This window comes from Podarcis erhardii (genome assembly GCF_964252035.2).
Source record: "Podarcis erhardii genome assembly, chromosome: 11".
NCBI lineage: Eukaryota > Metazoa > Chordata > Lepidosauria > Squamata > Lacertidae > Podarcis > Podarcis erhardii.
In genome coordinates, this window is record NC_138501.1 from 23852544 (window position 1) to 23870266 (window position 17723).

Below are 17723 nucleotides of genomic sequence, written 5' to 3' on the forward strand. Positions count from 1 at the left end.
CTTGCCGGCTTCTGTTGTTAAAAGGCAGGGTGTTGAACGCAGTGCTTTCCCCAGGATTGCGAGCCTGAGCAATGCAACTTCAAAACCACATTAAGTAGTAACAAAAGACAGCACCACTCAGAAGAGCATCCACTTCGGTATCTGACAGCTCACTTATTCCACCTTTAGCTCAGCCTTCGTCAGCAAGAGATCCCAGGGTGGGTGACATAGTTTAAGATTTAAAAATTACCAAAAGCCAGTGGCTAGAGCAGGGTTTCCCAAACCTGGGTCTCCAGCTGTTGCTAGACTCCCATCATTCCTAGTTATCAGGACAAATGGTCAGGGATGATGGGAACTGTGGTCCAAAAACAGTTGGAGACCCAAGTTTGAGGAACCCTGGGTTAGAGTGCTGAACCATGAAGCCCAGTGGGTGATTTGGGGTCAATCGTTCTTTCACAGCCTAATTTACCCCACAGGGCTGTTGTGAGGATGAGAGAAGGAGGGAGGAAGGGAGGTGTACAACGCCTTAAGGTGCTTTGAGAAATGGTGGGATAGAAATTCAGGGTTGTGGGCTCGAGCCCCATGTTAGGGAAAAGATTCTTGCGTTGGACTAAATGACCCCCCTGGTCCCTTCCAACTCTATGGTTCTGTGAAAAGCAACCACCACAAATATCACAACTGCTCTTCCTCAATATTACTATTGCTGGCCTGGCAAATTACCGGTAAGCACCTGGTGGAAAAGGTAAGTTCGTAGCCAGCGTGCAACACTAAATAATATTGTTTGCCAGTCATTTTTCAAAGGGGAGAGCATTCCACAGCTGGGGTACCACCCAGGAGAAGGCCTCTCTCAAGCTGCTGAACTATGAGCATCATTCAGAGATGGTGTCAAGAGCCTTCCCAGTAGAACTTTAATCCCCGACAGGACAGAGTAAGAAGAAGGGGGCCTTTGGATAACTGGGTTCCAAGCAATTCAGGGCCTTAAAAGTCACCATTAAGAACTTGAACTGGGCTTGATAGCATGTTGAATAGTTAGGTCATAAAATGACTCCATGGCTACACCAAAAAAAGCACTTTGGGAGGTCATGAGGTTTTTTTGTTTTTAAAAAAACATTAACACACCCCAGATCAAATTGTGTCTGCAACTTTGAGCTGATATGCAGGCAGAATTTTTGGGGGGGAGGGGGAACAGGGGCTGTGGTGGGATCCTCAACACCAAATTACAGGCATTAAGGGTCAATTATGCATAGAAAAGGACCAAACATATTGTTCTTCCCAAAATACTTATCTTACAAATTGCTAATTGTATGCTTCCACTGGCACACTGAAAGCAGCATTACGTCACTTTTGTGTTGTTGTTTTTAATAACCACCCTGCACTTCAGATTGCTCTTTAGCCCAAAAGCCCAGAGGCACTAACAGCGTTTCCTTAATGAAGTCATTCTCAGAAGCAACTTCTAAGACAAATCTCCATTTTTCCCTCCGCGGGTCTTAGCATTTGAACTCAGGTCTCTTAACATACATTGAACTTAATGGACTACAGCACTGGCTCAATATGGGCCAAAGCCATATTGAGGGAAGTTCCCCACCCACTAGAATAATGTCACACTAAATCTGCCAAGAGCAGTGATCCAGAGCCTTCACCTTTTTAATTCATACAAACAAGTCACGTCTTTCATACAGCTCTACTCGGTCGGAAATATTCCTCATGGGGGGGGGGGTTCTTTTCAGTGTTTTAATCCTACCACTCACAAAATTTAAGACAATAGATGCCAGAAGTGCCATTTATCCCACTAGCATCAGCACTGTATAATTTAATTTGAATGTATTTATTTATTTTAATAATACTAATAATAAACATTTACAGTGGTGCCCCGCAAGACAAACGCCTCGCAAGACGGAAACCCCGCTAGACAAAAGGGTTTTCCGTTTTGGAGGCGCTTCGCAAAACGAATTTCCCTATGGGCTTGCTTCGCAAGACGAAAATGTCTTGCGAGTTCCTGCGGGTTTTTTCCCCTTTTTCCCCCCTTTTCCTAAGCCGCTAAGCCACTTATCAGCTGATCCGCTGATAAGCCGCTTAACAGCTGATCGCTAAAAGCCGCTAAACCGCTAATAGCGCTAATCCGCTAAGCTGTCAATGGGCTTGCTTCGCAAGACGAAAAAACCGCTATACGAAGAGCCTCACGGAACGGATTAATTTCGTCTTGCGAGGCACCACTGTAAAAAGAAAACTTAGCATTCTCAAAGTCCAGCACACTTTACATTTACAAGAATGTTTTTTCAGGATCTCTTTAACAGTTGGCATTAACACATCTCTGTCATGTGATCCCAGGTATGTACTCTTGCTAAAGAACAGAATAATTCGTAGAATCACAGAACTGTACACTCAGACGGGACACCAAGGATCATCTAGTCCAACCCGCGGCAATGCAGGAATATGCAGCTGTTCCTTATGGAGATCGAACCTGCGACCTTGGCCTTATCAGCACCATGCTCTAGCGTGTCAAAATCCATCTCCTATTGCACTCAGCCGCCAGGCACAACACAGCCAATCCAAAACTGGCTAGTAGAGCTCGATCTCCTTTCCACCAAACCTTATTTACAGACTGTAAACCAACAAATGTGCTTCGCCACAATGCAATTCCTTCCACATTATTCCCAACCACACCTTTCCTTCAGGATTTGGAGAACTTCAATGCTGCTCATAAACCCTCCAATCTTCATCAACTCTCAGCCAATGTTCCCTGCCCACAGCACAAGAGACCTTCCCTTGGTCACTGCATAGCATAGCAGGTGAGCTGCTCCTTAAAACCAGCTGTCTCTTCTTGGCCACCTATCTGTGAGCATGCTTTGATTGCATGTTCTCTAGTCTGAAAGAATTAAACATGCATTCACATGCAAGAGCTCTGCTTTCTCGCCACCATCACCAAAAAGGGGGAGGGAGGAAAGTTTCGGATTTAAAATACTGTTACAAAAATCGTGTTCCGCCACTACCACTCACTGCAAAATCCCAGGGGGTTCCAGGCACTCACCTGGGTCAGTGTTCCTTTGCAGAACTGAGACACGTCAGAGAATGCCGTAGCTTTAAGAAATCTTGTTTATTCACCTATTTACCAATTCAGTCTGCATGGAGGAAGCCCAGATCTTACAGCATGGTCACTTCAAGAGGGACTTGTCCCCCACAGCAGTGAAGCCAGCCTTCAGCCAGCCTGCCCAAGATGGATCCCAGTCTTTCTTCTCCCTTCTTCTTCCCAGAACACCTTGCTATAAAAAAACCCAACACCTCTCTTTTCCTGTCACCTCAAAAACACACCCCATCACCTCAGCAACGCCTGTCTCTCCAGGCCAAAGGATTCCTCTGGGGTGACCCATCAACACCCTTTCGTCATGCTAACAGATTTGCTCTTCCCCTAGGCCAGCCTAGGGATTTCCTGCCTGGCACAGTTCTACAGCTGGCCCTTTCTTCCATATCCCAATTCATCAAAATCCTGCCGTCTATAAATTTCAAACTCTACTGTAACTTTTTAAAGAGGAAAATAAGGCATGCGCCTTGTACGCACCTTATTTGTGGCAGTGGCGCTGGATCTGGGGACCACGGGCACATTTGTCACCTGCACCGACAAGTAGTTGTTATCTATGAGGGGCCATGCCCCTTCCACTTTGCACGTCTGAAAGTGATCCTTAAAGGTCCGCAGGTGTGGGTCTCCAAACAGGCCACAGAAAAAGTACGTGGGCGGAGTCTGCTCTCCTCCCCCGCGAAGTTCGCCGGCTCCCTGGCGGCCGCTGTAATTACACGGGTCGTGGGTGATTTCGGGGTTCGTGGAGGAGGTCGGGCCATCCTTGGAGCAGTTCCTCTGGCTCATGAGATCGCTGATCCCCAGCACAGCCGAATGGTAGACCAGGTTCCCGCGGCAGACTTTGGAGTTGCGGTAGGTGCAGGCGGAATAGGCACGCAGGGCTTTGCAGAATTCCAAATCAAAGCCATCAAGGGCAGAGTTCAGGTGAGAAGTCAGCGCCACAAAGTCCGTGGTGCACTTCTGGATTCGACACGGCGTCTGCAGCTGGCAATCGCCTGGGCAAAAGAAGAGCGGACATTACTGGGTGTGATTTGTTTTCATAAAAGAAACAACAACAACATTATTATTTATATGCCACCCATTTGACTGCCCTAGCTACTCTGAACAGTGGCTAACAAAATATTTAAAAACACAATAAAACATCAACCATTAAAAAATTCCCTAAACAGGGCTGCCTTCAGATGTCTCCTAAAAGTCAAATAGTTCCACAGTGAGGGTGCCACTACAGAGAAGGCCCTCTGCCTGGTTCCCTGTAACTTCACTTCGCACAGTGAGGGAACTGCCAGAAGGCCCTTGGATTAAATACAGTCATACCTCGGGTTACAGACGCTTCAGGTTACGTTTTTTGGGGTTGCGGACTGCCAAAACCCAGAAGTACTGGAACAGGTTACTTCCGGGTTTCGGCAGTCGCACATGCGCAGAAGTGCTAAATCGCACTTTGTGCATAAGCGCCGAATTGCAACCCGCACATGCGCGCCGCTGCGGGTTGCAAACATGCACCCCACACGGATCACATTCACAATCCAAGCGTCCACTGTATATGAATGTTCAAACAGACGCATCAGTAGGACTTTCAGCAAAACTTTTTTTTTTTATTCCATGAGAGCATGCTCCATGCTCAGTCAGAAGAAAACACCACCGACTTCAGTGAGACTAACTCCAGATGAGTGAGTTGCAGCTTCCATTGTCATCTGGCTCAGTCGGTAGAGCATGAGACTCTTAATCGCAGGGCAGTGGGTTCGAGTCCCACATTGGGCAAAAAGATTCCTGCATCCTTGGGGTTCCTTTCCATCTCTACGATTCTATTAATATTCTATTAATATTGGCTGAAGGCTGGCCAAGATGCAATTCCCAGAGTTCCCTGCGAAAGAGGGATTGACTATTGAACCACTCTGGAAATGGTTGCTCTGCGAGGGGAACTCCTAAGAACTCTCTGTACCTTTAACAAACTACAACTCCCAGAATTTGGTGGGGGCACGACTGAATAATGTGGTGCCACAGTGTTTTAAACATATGGTGTGAATGTGACCATGCGCACAACCTCCACATATTCTACAAAGCAGAAAGAAAAGAGCCTGTTAAGTCACACTCTTTATTTGGGAGAGTCCAGATTTTAGTCTTACTTTCCGTCATGGCTGAAAGCTGAGTACTTGGGGTTTATTTATTTTTTTTACAGAGATTTTGCCCCACCTTTCCCTATCGACCACAGTCCCATAATTATTTAAAACTACACTTAATATTTGTTAACTACGGAAACCACATGCTGCAGCTACGCCTGGCTAGCCTAAGGGGGAGACGGGGCTATGGAATGCAGGTGGTAAATTTACAATTCAATTCACATTTAAATAAAAAAAAAAAACCCAGACTCTCCCAACTTCACACTATTTCATGACTGCCTGGGTTTTTTGAGGGGGGCAGGAGTCTGGCTCAGTGAGTGCCTGGAAAAGTGTTCTCTCTCTCTCTCTCATTCTCAGTTATTAAGGAAACTCATGGAATAATAGAATTGTAGCACTGGAAGGGACCCTGACAATGATCCAGTCCAACCCCCTTCAATGCAGGAATTTGCAGTTGTCCCACACAGGGATTGAACCTGCATCCTTGACATTATCAGTACCATGCTCTAATTCATAAGTAGGCAAACTAAGGCCCGGGGGCTGGATCCGGCCTAATCGTCTTCTCAATCTGGCCCGTAGACAGTCTAGGAATCAGCGTGTTTTTACATGAGTAGAATGTGTGCTTTTATTTAAAATGCATCTTTGTGTTATTTGTGGGGCATAGGAATCCGTTCATCCCCCCCCCAAAAAAAATATAGCCTGGCCCCCCACAAGATGTGAGGGACAGTGGACCAGCCCCCTGCTGAAAACGTTTGCTGACCCCTGCTAATTCAACTGAAAGCCCACAAGCCAGGAGATCCCTAGTAAAATCAACACAATAGGCCATCTCCATTTGCACTCTGGGACCGCTATGCACATAATGCTTTCGACAGGCGCATGCAGAGCACATGGCCAAACCATAATGCGCAAGGGAGCGCCCAACCCAACAGGCCCCCTGTTGCGCATATGCTTCTTTAAAGCACGTTTGGCAAGAGCATGGAAGATGCCAACTAACAATATGTACCTCAGCCAAAGAACAGCAAGGAAATCTTGCAGCTGAACAGTGCTAGTTTTCTAGCTGCCCTCACGGGTATCTTGCTCACTCCCTGATGATGCAGCCTAGCAAAACTGGCCTAGCGGCCCCTCAGCCTGGCCTACCTCATAGGGCTGTTGCAAATATAAAATGGAGGGGTGGGGAGGGGAAAAGAAAAGAAAAGCGTGCCATCATGAGCGCTTTGCGTGAAAAGTGAGGTACAGTGGTACCTTGGTTCTCAAACACCTTGGTACTCAAACAACTTGGAACCCAAACACTGCAAACCCAGAAGTGTTCTGGTTTGCGAACTTTTTTCAGAAGCCGAACGTGCTCCATTTTGAGTGCCACACTTCCGTTTTGAGTGTTATGCTGAGGTTTGTCCTTTTTTTTGCTATTTCCTTTGCATTTTTGTGGCTTTTTTGCTTTGTTTTTGTGACTGTGTGGAACCCAGTTCAGCTACTGACTGATTGTGTGACTGCAGTACATTGTTTATTGCTTTCATTTTATGGATCAATGGTCTCATTAGATAGCAAAATTCATGTTAAATTGCTGTTTTAGGGGTTGTTTTTAAAAGCCTGGAATGGATTAATCCATTTTGCACTACTTTCTATGGGTTTTGGAACACTTTGGTTTTGGAACATTCTTCCAGAACGGATTAAGTTTGAGAACCAAGGTACAACTGTACTTGAAATAGTAAAGTGAGCAGGGAAGGAACTCGTTTTCGGATGCTGGGGCAACTCCTGCCCCCTTAAAAATACATAGTGCCTGTATTTAATCCTAGTATCAGACACAATGTTTTTATTGTAGAAAAAAGATACTGGTACTGCGTACCCAATCCTTTCTCCAGCCGGAACTCTCCGGAACTTAGTTCCGCCACCTCTCAGGTGAGCCTCATTGCCATTCTAAGAGTTCATGGTGAGTTTTTCTAGAAAAATAGCACTGAGGTGTACCCCTGAGTACCCCCAATATAAAAGTACTGATCCAAAGCTAAGTAATTTAGAAAAGCTGGCATTCATTGTGGGGCTCACAGAGATCTGTTATGCATAAGCTTTAAAAGACAACTTTTTTTAAAAAAAAGAACTTAATTATGATAAAGAATATAATTTCATAGCTCACTTGTCGTAAATTTTAGCGCTTTTATCATGTTACTTGAATACATGTTTCTGTTAAACCAGTTTGCAGATGCAAGACTTGATGGGCTGGGGGAAGGGAGAGAATTAAGAACATGCCCTTTTAAAAATAAAAGAGAATTTATCATGCTAATTTGAAACCAAAGAAGGCTGCAAGGGAATTAAGCTTTCCGCCACAAACTGATGAAATCTTGAGTGTTTTTCTGCATCTTTTAATGCAAACTTTACACATGTAATTCTGACATGTTTAATTTTGAAAAGAAATCGGAATGTCCTACACCTGTGGAATTATCTTCAAATGTCCCAAAAATAAAGCTGGCTAACACACATACAAACATGCTGGAGAAGGGAAGGAATAAAATGATCTTTTCTCCATTATAAAGTTGGATAGCTTTTCACATTTGGGGGGTTGGTGAGGAGGCAGTTTAGAGGAGAGAGAAACGAGAGAAGTGCTCTGGAAGTGCTATGCACCGACATAATTAAATCCAGTTTTTTGCATGCTCACTGCGCAGCTAAAGGGTGTAGTCTCAAATATCTTGAACACTTGTCTTTTCATACTCTCCAGCATTCCACCCAGGATAAACTTCTGAAGAGTCTAAAACAGCATTCCACACACAAAGCCTTGCCACTTTTCAAAACAGATTTAATTACATTGCCCAGTGAAAAGCTAGCCATATTAAATTGCCCTGTATTTTGTGCTAAGGATATGCTCATTTAGCGAAAGCTATTTCTAAGCCATATACCATGGATTTTGCTTGAGCATCACATGGGAGCATTTCAAAGTAGTGCCATAATGTGCTTTGCTCTCTTAAGAAAGGATGGTGTGTCTTGGGAACTGTAGAATCACACAATTCCTAGTCCAAACTCCCTGCAATGCAAGAATCTCAACTAAAGCATCCATGACAGATGGCCATCCAAACTCTGCTTAAAAACCTCCAAGGAAGGAGAATCCACCACTGCAAGCTGTAAAATTCAGTTGTGCTCACGTTAGTAAGCAATTTCCCAACTAATCAAAATGCCAAGATGAAGAGCAACACAGAAACAGTAGGGCATCTGTGTTTGGTTGTAAATGGAGAAAGCAACCGAAATAAATGACAATAGCATTCATTTCCCCCTTTTAATTAACTGGTTTCCATGGACACCAGAATGCAACGGCTCTTGTTTTCAAACTCAGATTAAACACAAAAGTGCACCAGGGAATAAAAACCCTAATAAGGGTAACGCATGACGTTGAGGGGTTTTGTTGCTGTTGTTGGTTTCCCTGTTCACTGGGAAAGAAAATGAGTGTTGCCGAATTCATGTCCTTCTGCATTACGATTTATAGATCGGCCTGTTTCGTCACATCAACAGAAATAAAGAAATAGCCAGTTACAGATAGGTAGCCGTGTTGGTCTGTCATGGTCAAAACAAAATAAAAAAATTCCTTCCAGTAGCACCTTAAAGACCAACTGAGTTAGTTCTAGGTATGAGCTTTCGTGTGCATGCACACTTCTTCAGATACACTGAAACAGAAGTCACCGGACCTTTCTATATAGTGAGAAGGTGGGGAGGGGTATTACTCAGAAGGGTGGTGGGAATGGGTGATTGGCAGATAGCTGCGATGAGCCTGTTGACGACTCTTAACGACTGCAATAGGTCTAACAGGAAAAAGCAAGGGGTGAGAAGGTGAAAAATGGCTTTGTCATGTATAATGAGATAAGAATCCAATGTCTTTATTCAAACCAGGTCTCTCCATAGTTTTAAGTTTGGTGATAAGTTGCAATTCAGCAGCTTCTCTTTCCAGTCTATTTCTGAAATTCCTTTGTAATAGAACAGCTACTTTGAGATCTTGTATAGAATGTCCTGGGAGATTGAAGTGTTCTCCTACTGGTTTTTCTGTCTTGTGGTTCCTGATGTCGGATTTATGTCCATTTATTCTTTGGCGTAAGGTCTGGCCTGTTTGTCCAATATAGAGAGCTGAAGGACACTGTTGGCATTTTATGGCATACACAATGTTAGACGATGAGCAATTAAATAGTCCCGAGATGGTATGTGTGATGTTGTTGGGGCCAGTAATGGTGTTGTCCGGGTGTATGTGGCAGCAAAGTTGGCATCTGGGTTTATTGCAGGCTCTGGTGCCAGTGTCCGTGTTAAGTCTGGTTATAGTATTATTGTGGGTTAGGAGTTGTTTAAGATTGGGGGGCTGTCTGGAGGCAATGAAAGGTCTTCCTCCCAGAGCTTGAGAAAGAGAACTGTCATTGTCCAGGAGAGGTTGTAGATCTCTGATGATGCGTTGTACTGTTTTAACTTGGGAGCTGTATGTGATGACTAGAGGTGTTCTGTTATTTTCTTTTTTGGGTCTGTCTTGCAGCAAGTTCTCTCTGGGTATCAGTCTGGCTCTGTTGATCTGTTGTCTAACTTCATCTGCTGGGTATTTTAGTTCTAAAAAGGTTTGCTGTAGATCTCTTAGGTGAGAGTCTCTGTCTGTAGAATTGGAGCAGATGCGGCTGTAACGTAGTGCCTGGCTATATACAATGGACTGTTTGGTATGTTTGGGATGGTAGCTAGAGGCATGTAGATATGTTTGTCGGTCAGTTGGTTTACGGTATAAGGTGGTGTCTATGTGCCCATCCTGTATTTTTATAGTAGTGTCCAAAAAATGTATTTCTTGCATAGATTGATTCATTGTTAGGTTGATGGTGGGGTGAAAATCATTGAATTTCTGGTGGAAGGTGTCCAGGGTCTGTTGACCATGTGTCCATATGATAAAAATATCATCAATGTATCGCAGGTACAAGAGAGGTTTGAGTGGGTAGGAGTTTAGGAAACGTTGTTCTAAATCCGCCATGAAGATGTTGGCATACTGTGGGGCCATGCGGGTGCCCATTGCTGTGCCGCTGATCTGAAGGAACAGGTCATCACCGAATTTGAAGTTGTTGTGGGTAAGGACAAATTGGCAGAGTTTGGTAGCAAAGTCCGCTGTGGTTTTATCTGAAATGGTATTCCTTATAGCTTGTAAACCATCGTTGTGTGGGATATTGGTATACAGAGATTCCACATCCATAGTAGCTAGTATAGTATTGTTGGGAAGATTATTTAAAGATTGTATTTTCCTCAGAAAATCTGTGGTGTCACGTACATAGCTGGGAGCACTGATGGCATATGGTTTCAGAACAGAGTCCATATAACCGGAAAGTTCCTGGTCGAGGTTCTGTTGGTGTGTTTGTGAGGATCTGTTCTTGGATGTGTGGGGGTACCTTTGTCCTTTGTGGAGCGGTCGTCATCATGAACAAAACTGACTACATTCAGGAGGCTCACAGACAACTTTCCAATACCGCCTTTTACATAAAATTGGACTCAGACCCCACACAAGAATACAAAAAAGAACTGAACAAGATTGTTAAGGAGCTACCCCCACACATCCAAGAACAGATCCTCACAAACACACCAACAGAACCTCGACCAGGAACTTTCTATCTTCTACCTAAAATACACAAACCAGGAAATCCAGGACGCCCCATCATTTCAGGTATTGGCACTATTACAGTGGGTGTCTCCGGTTATATGGACTCTGTTCTGAAACCATATGCCATCAGTGCTCCCAGCTATGTACGTGACACCACAGATTTTCTGAGGAAAATACAATCTTTAAATAATCTTCCCAACAATACTATACTAGCTACTATGGATGTGGAATCTCTGTATACCAATATCCCACACAACGATGGTTTACAAGCTATAAGGAATACCATTTCAGATAAAACCACAGCGGACTTTGCTACCAAACTCTGCCAATTTGTCCTTACCCACAACAACTTCAAATTCGGTGATGACCTGTTCCTTCAGATCAGCGGCACAGCAATGGGCACCCGCATGGCCCCACAGTATGCCAACATCTTCATGGCGGATTTAGAACAACGTTTCCTAAACTCCTACCCACTCAAACCTCTCTTGTACCTGCGATACATTGATGATATTTTTATCATATGGACACATGGTCAACAGACCCTGGACACCTTCCACCAGAAATTCAATGATTTTCACCCCACCATCAACCTAACAATGAATCAATCTATGCAAGAAATACATTTTTTGGACACTACTATAAAAATACAGGATGGGCACATAGACACCACCTTATACCGTAAACCAACTGACCGACAAACATATCTACATGCCTCTAGCTACCATCCCAAACATACCAAACAGTCCATTGTATATAGCCAGGCACTACGTTACAGCCGCATCTGCTCCAATTCTACAGACAGAGACTCTCACCTAAGAGATCTACAGCAAACCTTTTTAGAACTAAAATACCCAGCAGATGAAGTTAGACAACAGATCAACAGAGCCAGACTGATACCCAGAGAGAACTTGCTGCAAGACAGACCCAAAAAAGAAAATAACAGAACACCTCTAGTCATCACATACAGCTCCCAAGTTAAAACAGTACAACGCATCATCAGAGATCTACAACCTCTCCTGGACAATGACAGTTCTCTTTCTCAAGCTCTGGGAGGAAGACCTTTCATTGCCTCCAGACAGCCCCCCAATCTTAAACAACTCCTAACCCACAATAATACTATAACCAGACTTAACACGGACACTGGCACCAGAGCCTGCAATAAACCCAGATGCCAACTTTGCTGCCACATACACCCGGACAACACCATTACTGGCCCCAACAACATCACACATACCATCTCGGGACTATTTAATTGCTCATCGTCTAACATTGTGTATGCCATAAAATGCCAACAGTGTCCTTCAGCTCTCTATATTGGACAAACAGGCCAGACCTTACGCCAAAGAATAAATGGACATAAATCCGACATCAGGAACCACAAGACAGAAAAACCAGTAGGAGAACACTTCAATCTCCCAGGACATTCTATACAAGATCTCAAAGTAGCTGTTCTATTACAAAGGAATTTCAGAAATAGACTGGAAAGAGAAGCTGCTGAATTGCAACTTATCACCAAACTTAAAACTATGGAGAGACCTGGTTTGAATAAAGACATTGGATTCTTATCTCATTATACATGACAAAGCCATTTTTCACCTTCTCACCCCTTGCTTTTTCCTGTTAGACCTATTGCAGTCGTTAAGAGTCGTCAACAGGCTCATCGCAGCTATCTGCCAATCACCCATTCCCACCACCCTTCTGAGTAATACCCCTCCCCACCTTCTCACTATATAGAAAGGTCCGGTGACTTCTGTTTCAGTGTATCTGAAGAAGTGTGCATGCACACGAAAGCTCATACCTAGAACTAACTCAGTTGGTCTTTAAGGTGCTACTGGAAGAAAGAAATAGCCAGTCTCTGATTGCATGGCAATAAAAGCACTTGTTTCTGAGAAGAATCTGCTTTCTAAGAAACTGGGGGGGGGGGCAGATTTGAGAAAGAGAGAGAGAGAGAGAGAGAGAGAGAGAGAGAAAGAAAGAAAGAAAGAAAGAAAGAAAGAAAGAAAGAAAGAAGCATTTTAGGAGCTTGGTCTAGTGGGGATTTGAACCTGGTGCTAGTTTAACCGTCTAGGCACTGCACTCACAATAGTCCCTTTAAAACCTGCTATAGCACTCCAGCAGAGAGCCTACTTCCTATTGCTGAGGAAGGAGTGCTGCAAGCTTGCAGCCAGAGCCTTTTATGAAATTATTTTGAGGTTCAGTAAGTTAACTGTTTATATTTGGACAACTTTCTGCTGTATCTTATTGGAAGGAGAAAAAGAATCATTTCCTTAATAACAATTCAAACCATTTATTTAACTAAAACAATAACATTACAGCATATGTATCCATGTTTGTTAACTGATGTGGTTAAACATTTTTTTTTAAAAAAAAAACTTAAACTGAGTGTTAGCACACATGAAAAACTTAAAACAAATCCTTATTTCCTGATGAGTAGCCTTTGGACTATAATATAACTTAAATAGAAAGTTATCTTTAGATTTTTCCTCCAATAGCATTTTATTTTAAAAATCCAATCTGATTTAAATCTGATTTAAATCAAATAAATCCAATTTAAATTCTAAAAAATCTGATTTAAATAAAAAAAAATCATAACATATATATATATATATATATATATATATATATATATATATATATAATATCATTGATTTTTATCCACCTTGGTGTGTACTGAAAATAATAAAAGATTACAGGCCTACAACTTCATGACTAAGTACAGGACAAGGCCAGCAGCAGGTCACAACTGGAAGACCTGCGAGACTGAGCCTCAAGAAGCAGAAAGAAGCTCCCCCAGAAGGGGGTTGGAATTGGGTGGAAGTACTCACCCTGATCTTTACTGTATTTATTTGCCTACTTAATTTCTAGAGCAGAAGTACAGTGGTACCTCGGGTTACAGACGCTTCAGGTTACAGACTCCGCTAACCCAGAAATAGTACCTAGGGTTAAGAACTTTGCTTCAGGATTAGAGCAGAAATCGTGCTCCGGTGGTGTGACAGCAGCAGGAGGCCCAATTAGCTAAAGTGGTACCTCAGGTTAAGAACAATTTCAGGTTAAGAACGTACCTCTGGAACGAATTAAGTTTTTAACCCGAGGTACCACTGTACTCTAGGGAGCCAGTTTGGCATAGTGGTTAGAGTGCCATACTAAGACATGGGGTATCAGGGTTCAAATCCTCACTGAGGCATAAAGCTCGCTGGGTGACCTTGGGCCAGTCACTTACCTCTTAGCCTACCTCACTGGGTCTTTGTAGGGATTAAGTGAGGAGGGGGGTGAACCATGTACCCCTTGAAGGAAAAGATGGGGCGCAAATGCAGGAAAAAAAAGTTCTTCTGTTTAAGAAAGCTGGAGGGGCCAGCCAGATGGAGATGTCAGTCTCCATCCTGGCATCCAGAGATCTGCACATGATTATAAAACGCGCTTCGCACCTGGCTAATTTCGAACACTGGGTTCTTTTATAAATCAAAACATATTCCTGTGTGGAGCTCTTCCAACAACTGGTGGCATTGATCAGTCGTGGCACATGAGGGGGCAGAGCTGCAGTGGTGGGGCTGAGAGGGTGGGCAGCTTGTAGGTGTGTGCCCACCTGCTCCAAGATGGCAATGTAACCAGCCTTGAACTCACAGGTGCTTCATTCCATTGCAACCCACTGAGATGGCATCGTCTTGGAGTGCTATCTGTAAAAACTTGTTACTTGTACAGTGATACCTCAGGTTAAGAACTTAATTTGTTCTGGAGGTCCGTTCTTAACCTGAAACTGTTCTTAACCTGAAGCACCACTTTAGCTAATGGGGCCTCCCGCTGCTGCCGCTGTGCGATTTCTGTTCTCATCCTGAAGCAAAGTTCTTAACCCAAGGTACTATTTCTGGGTTAGCAGAGCCTATAACCTGAAGCGTCTGTAACCCGAGGTACCACTGTATATCAGACCTCCTGGGGTGAAATCAAGACTTACTCCCAGGTAAACGTACCTAGATTTGCAACCTTAGCATAGGATTTCTCATCAGGTCCCAGTTGGAAAATCTTAACAGGGGTTCCTGGTGTCTTTAATGTACATTTTTTAAACATTCACTAACCCACAGAAGTATGTCTATTTTGGATGCAGTTCTGTATATTTAACATACCCCCAAGAGGGAATCAGAGATACCATGTTGGAAAAATAATTTCCAGTTCAAATGCTATTTTAAGCAGCTTGGTGTTTTTGTTGCAGCCCCGTCCTTCTCAGAATGTAAATATTCAATGCATTTATGGCTGCAGTTATACAGATTAATCCCACTGAACTCTATAGGACTTGCATCTATGTAGATGTGTCTAGGATGGTGCTGTATGTAAATTAAAGAAAGCCATACATACTTTTAGGAATAACAGACACTGAGAATTTTGTATTTACAGTATTTTAGTAACTAAAATTATGATGTTACAGAAGTTGGGGTTTTTCATTTTAAAAATTCATGCTTTGGTTAAAGATTAAGAAAATGCAGAATAGATAAAAAGGGTAGGTCTACATTCCACTTTCTACCACAACTCTTTCCACTGAATGTTAATCTTGGTAGGGAACAAGAAGTGTAGCAGACCCAGCATGCCTTGCCTTGTTGCCAGTAAAAGGAATTGCTTCAGTGATGCACTTAATAAGTGTCACTGAAGCCATTTTCTTGCGCTGGCAGCAAAGATGTATACATACTGGAGATGTACCCTCACTGAATATTGTATGTGAGCTTACAACTCAACTACTGCGTACCGATGGGACATAAGAGTGTACACCTGTTGAATGCAGCAAGTGTGTGGTGTACATTTAAGTGTTTGTTGGGAGCCCAGGGTTCAAATTCCCCACTTGGCCATAAAACTCACTGCATGACCTTGTGCCACTGCCAGTCACCATCTCTCAGTCTAGCCTACCTCACAAGATTGTTGTGAGAATAAAATGGAGGCAGAGGAACCATGTATGCCACATTTAACCCCTTGGGGAAGGGGGAAATGTGGATAGCTCAGTTGGTTAGAGTGTGGTGCTGATAACACCAAGGTTGCAGGTTCGATCCAGTTGCATATTCCTGCATTGCAGGGGTTTGACTAGAAGATCTTCAGGGGCCCTTCCAACTCTACTGTTCTATGATTCTAAAGTGTAATAAATACAGTGGCGTAGCGTGGGGGGTGCAGGGGGGGCCGGCCGCACCGGGCGCAACATCTGGGGTTAGGGCAAATCCACGGGTTAGGGGGCGCAAATCCACGGGTTAGGGGGCGCAAATCCACGGGTTAGGGGGCGCAAATTACTTGCCTTGCCCCGGGTGCTCACAACCCACGCTACGCCACTGAATAAATAAACTGAATTTAAAACAAAACAAAACAAAACACCATATGAACTCTCCCTTATTGTTTTGGTTCACAGTATTTGTTACAAAGTTCCAAAAGAGACAGGACTTTGCTCTAGGGCCTCTTTGTAAACAGAAAGAGAAGTTCTGGATCCAAAGAAACAATATTTCTGAATATTTCATAAAGGAAGTCACAGAGAGAATTTGTTCTTTGTTCAGTACTGACTTGTCAGTGCTACACCTTCTGCAAACAAAAACCTCACACATTCTATGGCTGCCGGGTTGGTAACCTACACACAAGATCAAAAGCCACAAACACGAGTTCGCTTTTGATTAAGGACCATCGCTTCTCTCGATGGACCACTGGGAGCATGAAGCCTATTGAAAGCTAAGCTATTCTACACCCGGAATCCTAAATTTAGCTGGTGCTCTCAGATTGGGACAGGAGCCAGTTTGTCAACACATTCTTCCTTAAAATTCAAAAAATGTTGGCCTCTAGTACAATAAGTGGTGTGCTCTATCAGAAGCTGTCTAATGCAGTTTCATATAGTTAAATCTCATTGGGAAAACTAAAATCAACCCTTTCCTTAAAACAACCACAGTAATACCTCTCTCTTATGCCTTGGACAGACCACACCTGGAATACTGTGTCCAGTTCTCAGCACCACCATTTAAGAAGAATATTGACAAACTGGAATGTGTGCAGAGGAGGGTGACCAAGATGATCAAGGGTCTAGAAACCAAGCCTTATGAGGAATGGTCGAGGGAGTTGGGTATGTTTAGCCTGGTAAAGAAGAGACAGAGGAAACACGATTGCCATCTTCAAACATCTAAAGGACTGTCACATGGAAGATGGAGCAAGCTTGTTTTCTCCTGCTCCAGAGGCTAGGACCTCTATCAATCAATTCAAGTTACAAGAAAGGTGATTCCAACTAAACAACAGGAAGAACTTTCTGATGGTAAGAGCTGTTTGACAGTGGAACAGACTGCCACAAGTGGTGGACTCTCCTTCCTTGGAGATTTTAAAGCACAGGTTGGATGGACATCTGTTATGTATGATCTAGCTGAGATTCCTCCATTGCAAGGGGTTGGACTAGATCAGGGGTCAGCAAACTTTTTCAGCAGGGGGCTGGTCCATTGTCCCTCAAACCTTGTGGGGGGCTGGACTATATTTTGAAAAAAAAAATGAACGAATTCCTATGCCCCACAAATAACCCAGAGATGCATTTTTAATAAAAGGACACATTCTAGTCATGTAAAAACACACTGATTCCCGGACTGTCTGCGGGCCGGATTTAGAAGGGGGCCGAATCGGCCCCCATGCCTACCCATGGGCTAGATGGCTGACCCCTTCTAACTCTACAAATCTCTGACACGGTGATCTCATTCTTTCCAGTTACTCAGTGAAATGTCTCTAGTAAGCTCTTCTCACAGCTTTCCAAGGTTGTATTACTGCTTAACTTTGTGCAATCTAGAACTTCACAAAATACGTCTGTGTAGATTTTCATTGGGACTCATGTATCTAATCTCTGCATTTGCACCAAGGAACACCAAGAGTGGGCCTCTCTCAGTTTCTTTCTACTGACTGAACAATATTTTAAAGTATTTCTATTAACTGTTGTGGTTTTAAAAAGTTTCTAATTTGATATTGTATCATATCACCGCTGTCA

The 17723-nt window shown here is 43.4% G+C and overlaps 1 protein-coding gene across 4 annotated transcripts in view; it reads right to left on the reverse strand.

Annotated features, from left to right (window-relative positions):
* RGMB (repulsive guidance molecule BMP co-receptor b) overlaps window positions 1-17723 on the reverse strand; it is a 49674-nt gene that overhangs the window by 21793 nt on the left and 10158 nt on the right. For all 4 annotated transcript variants that reach the window (XM_081880511.1, XM_081880513.1, XM_081880514.1 and 1 more), the window contains one exon: window positions 3536-4047. In XM_081880511.1, the coding sequence (XP_081736637.1) occupies window positions 3536-4047 (512 nt within the window). The remainder of the gene's footprint in view (window positions 1-3535; window positions 4048-17723) is intronic.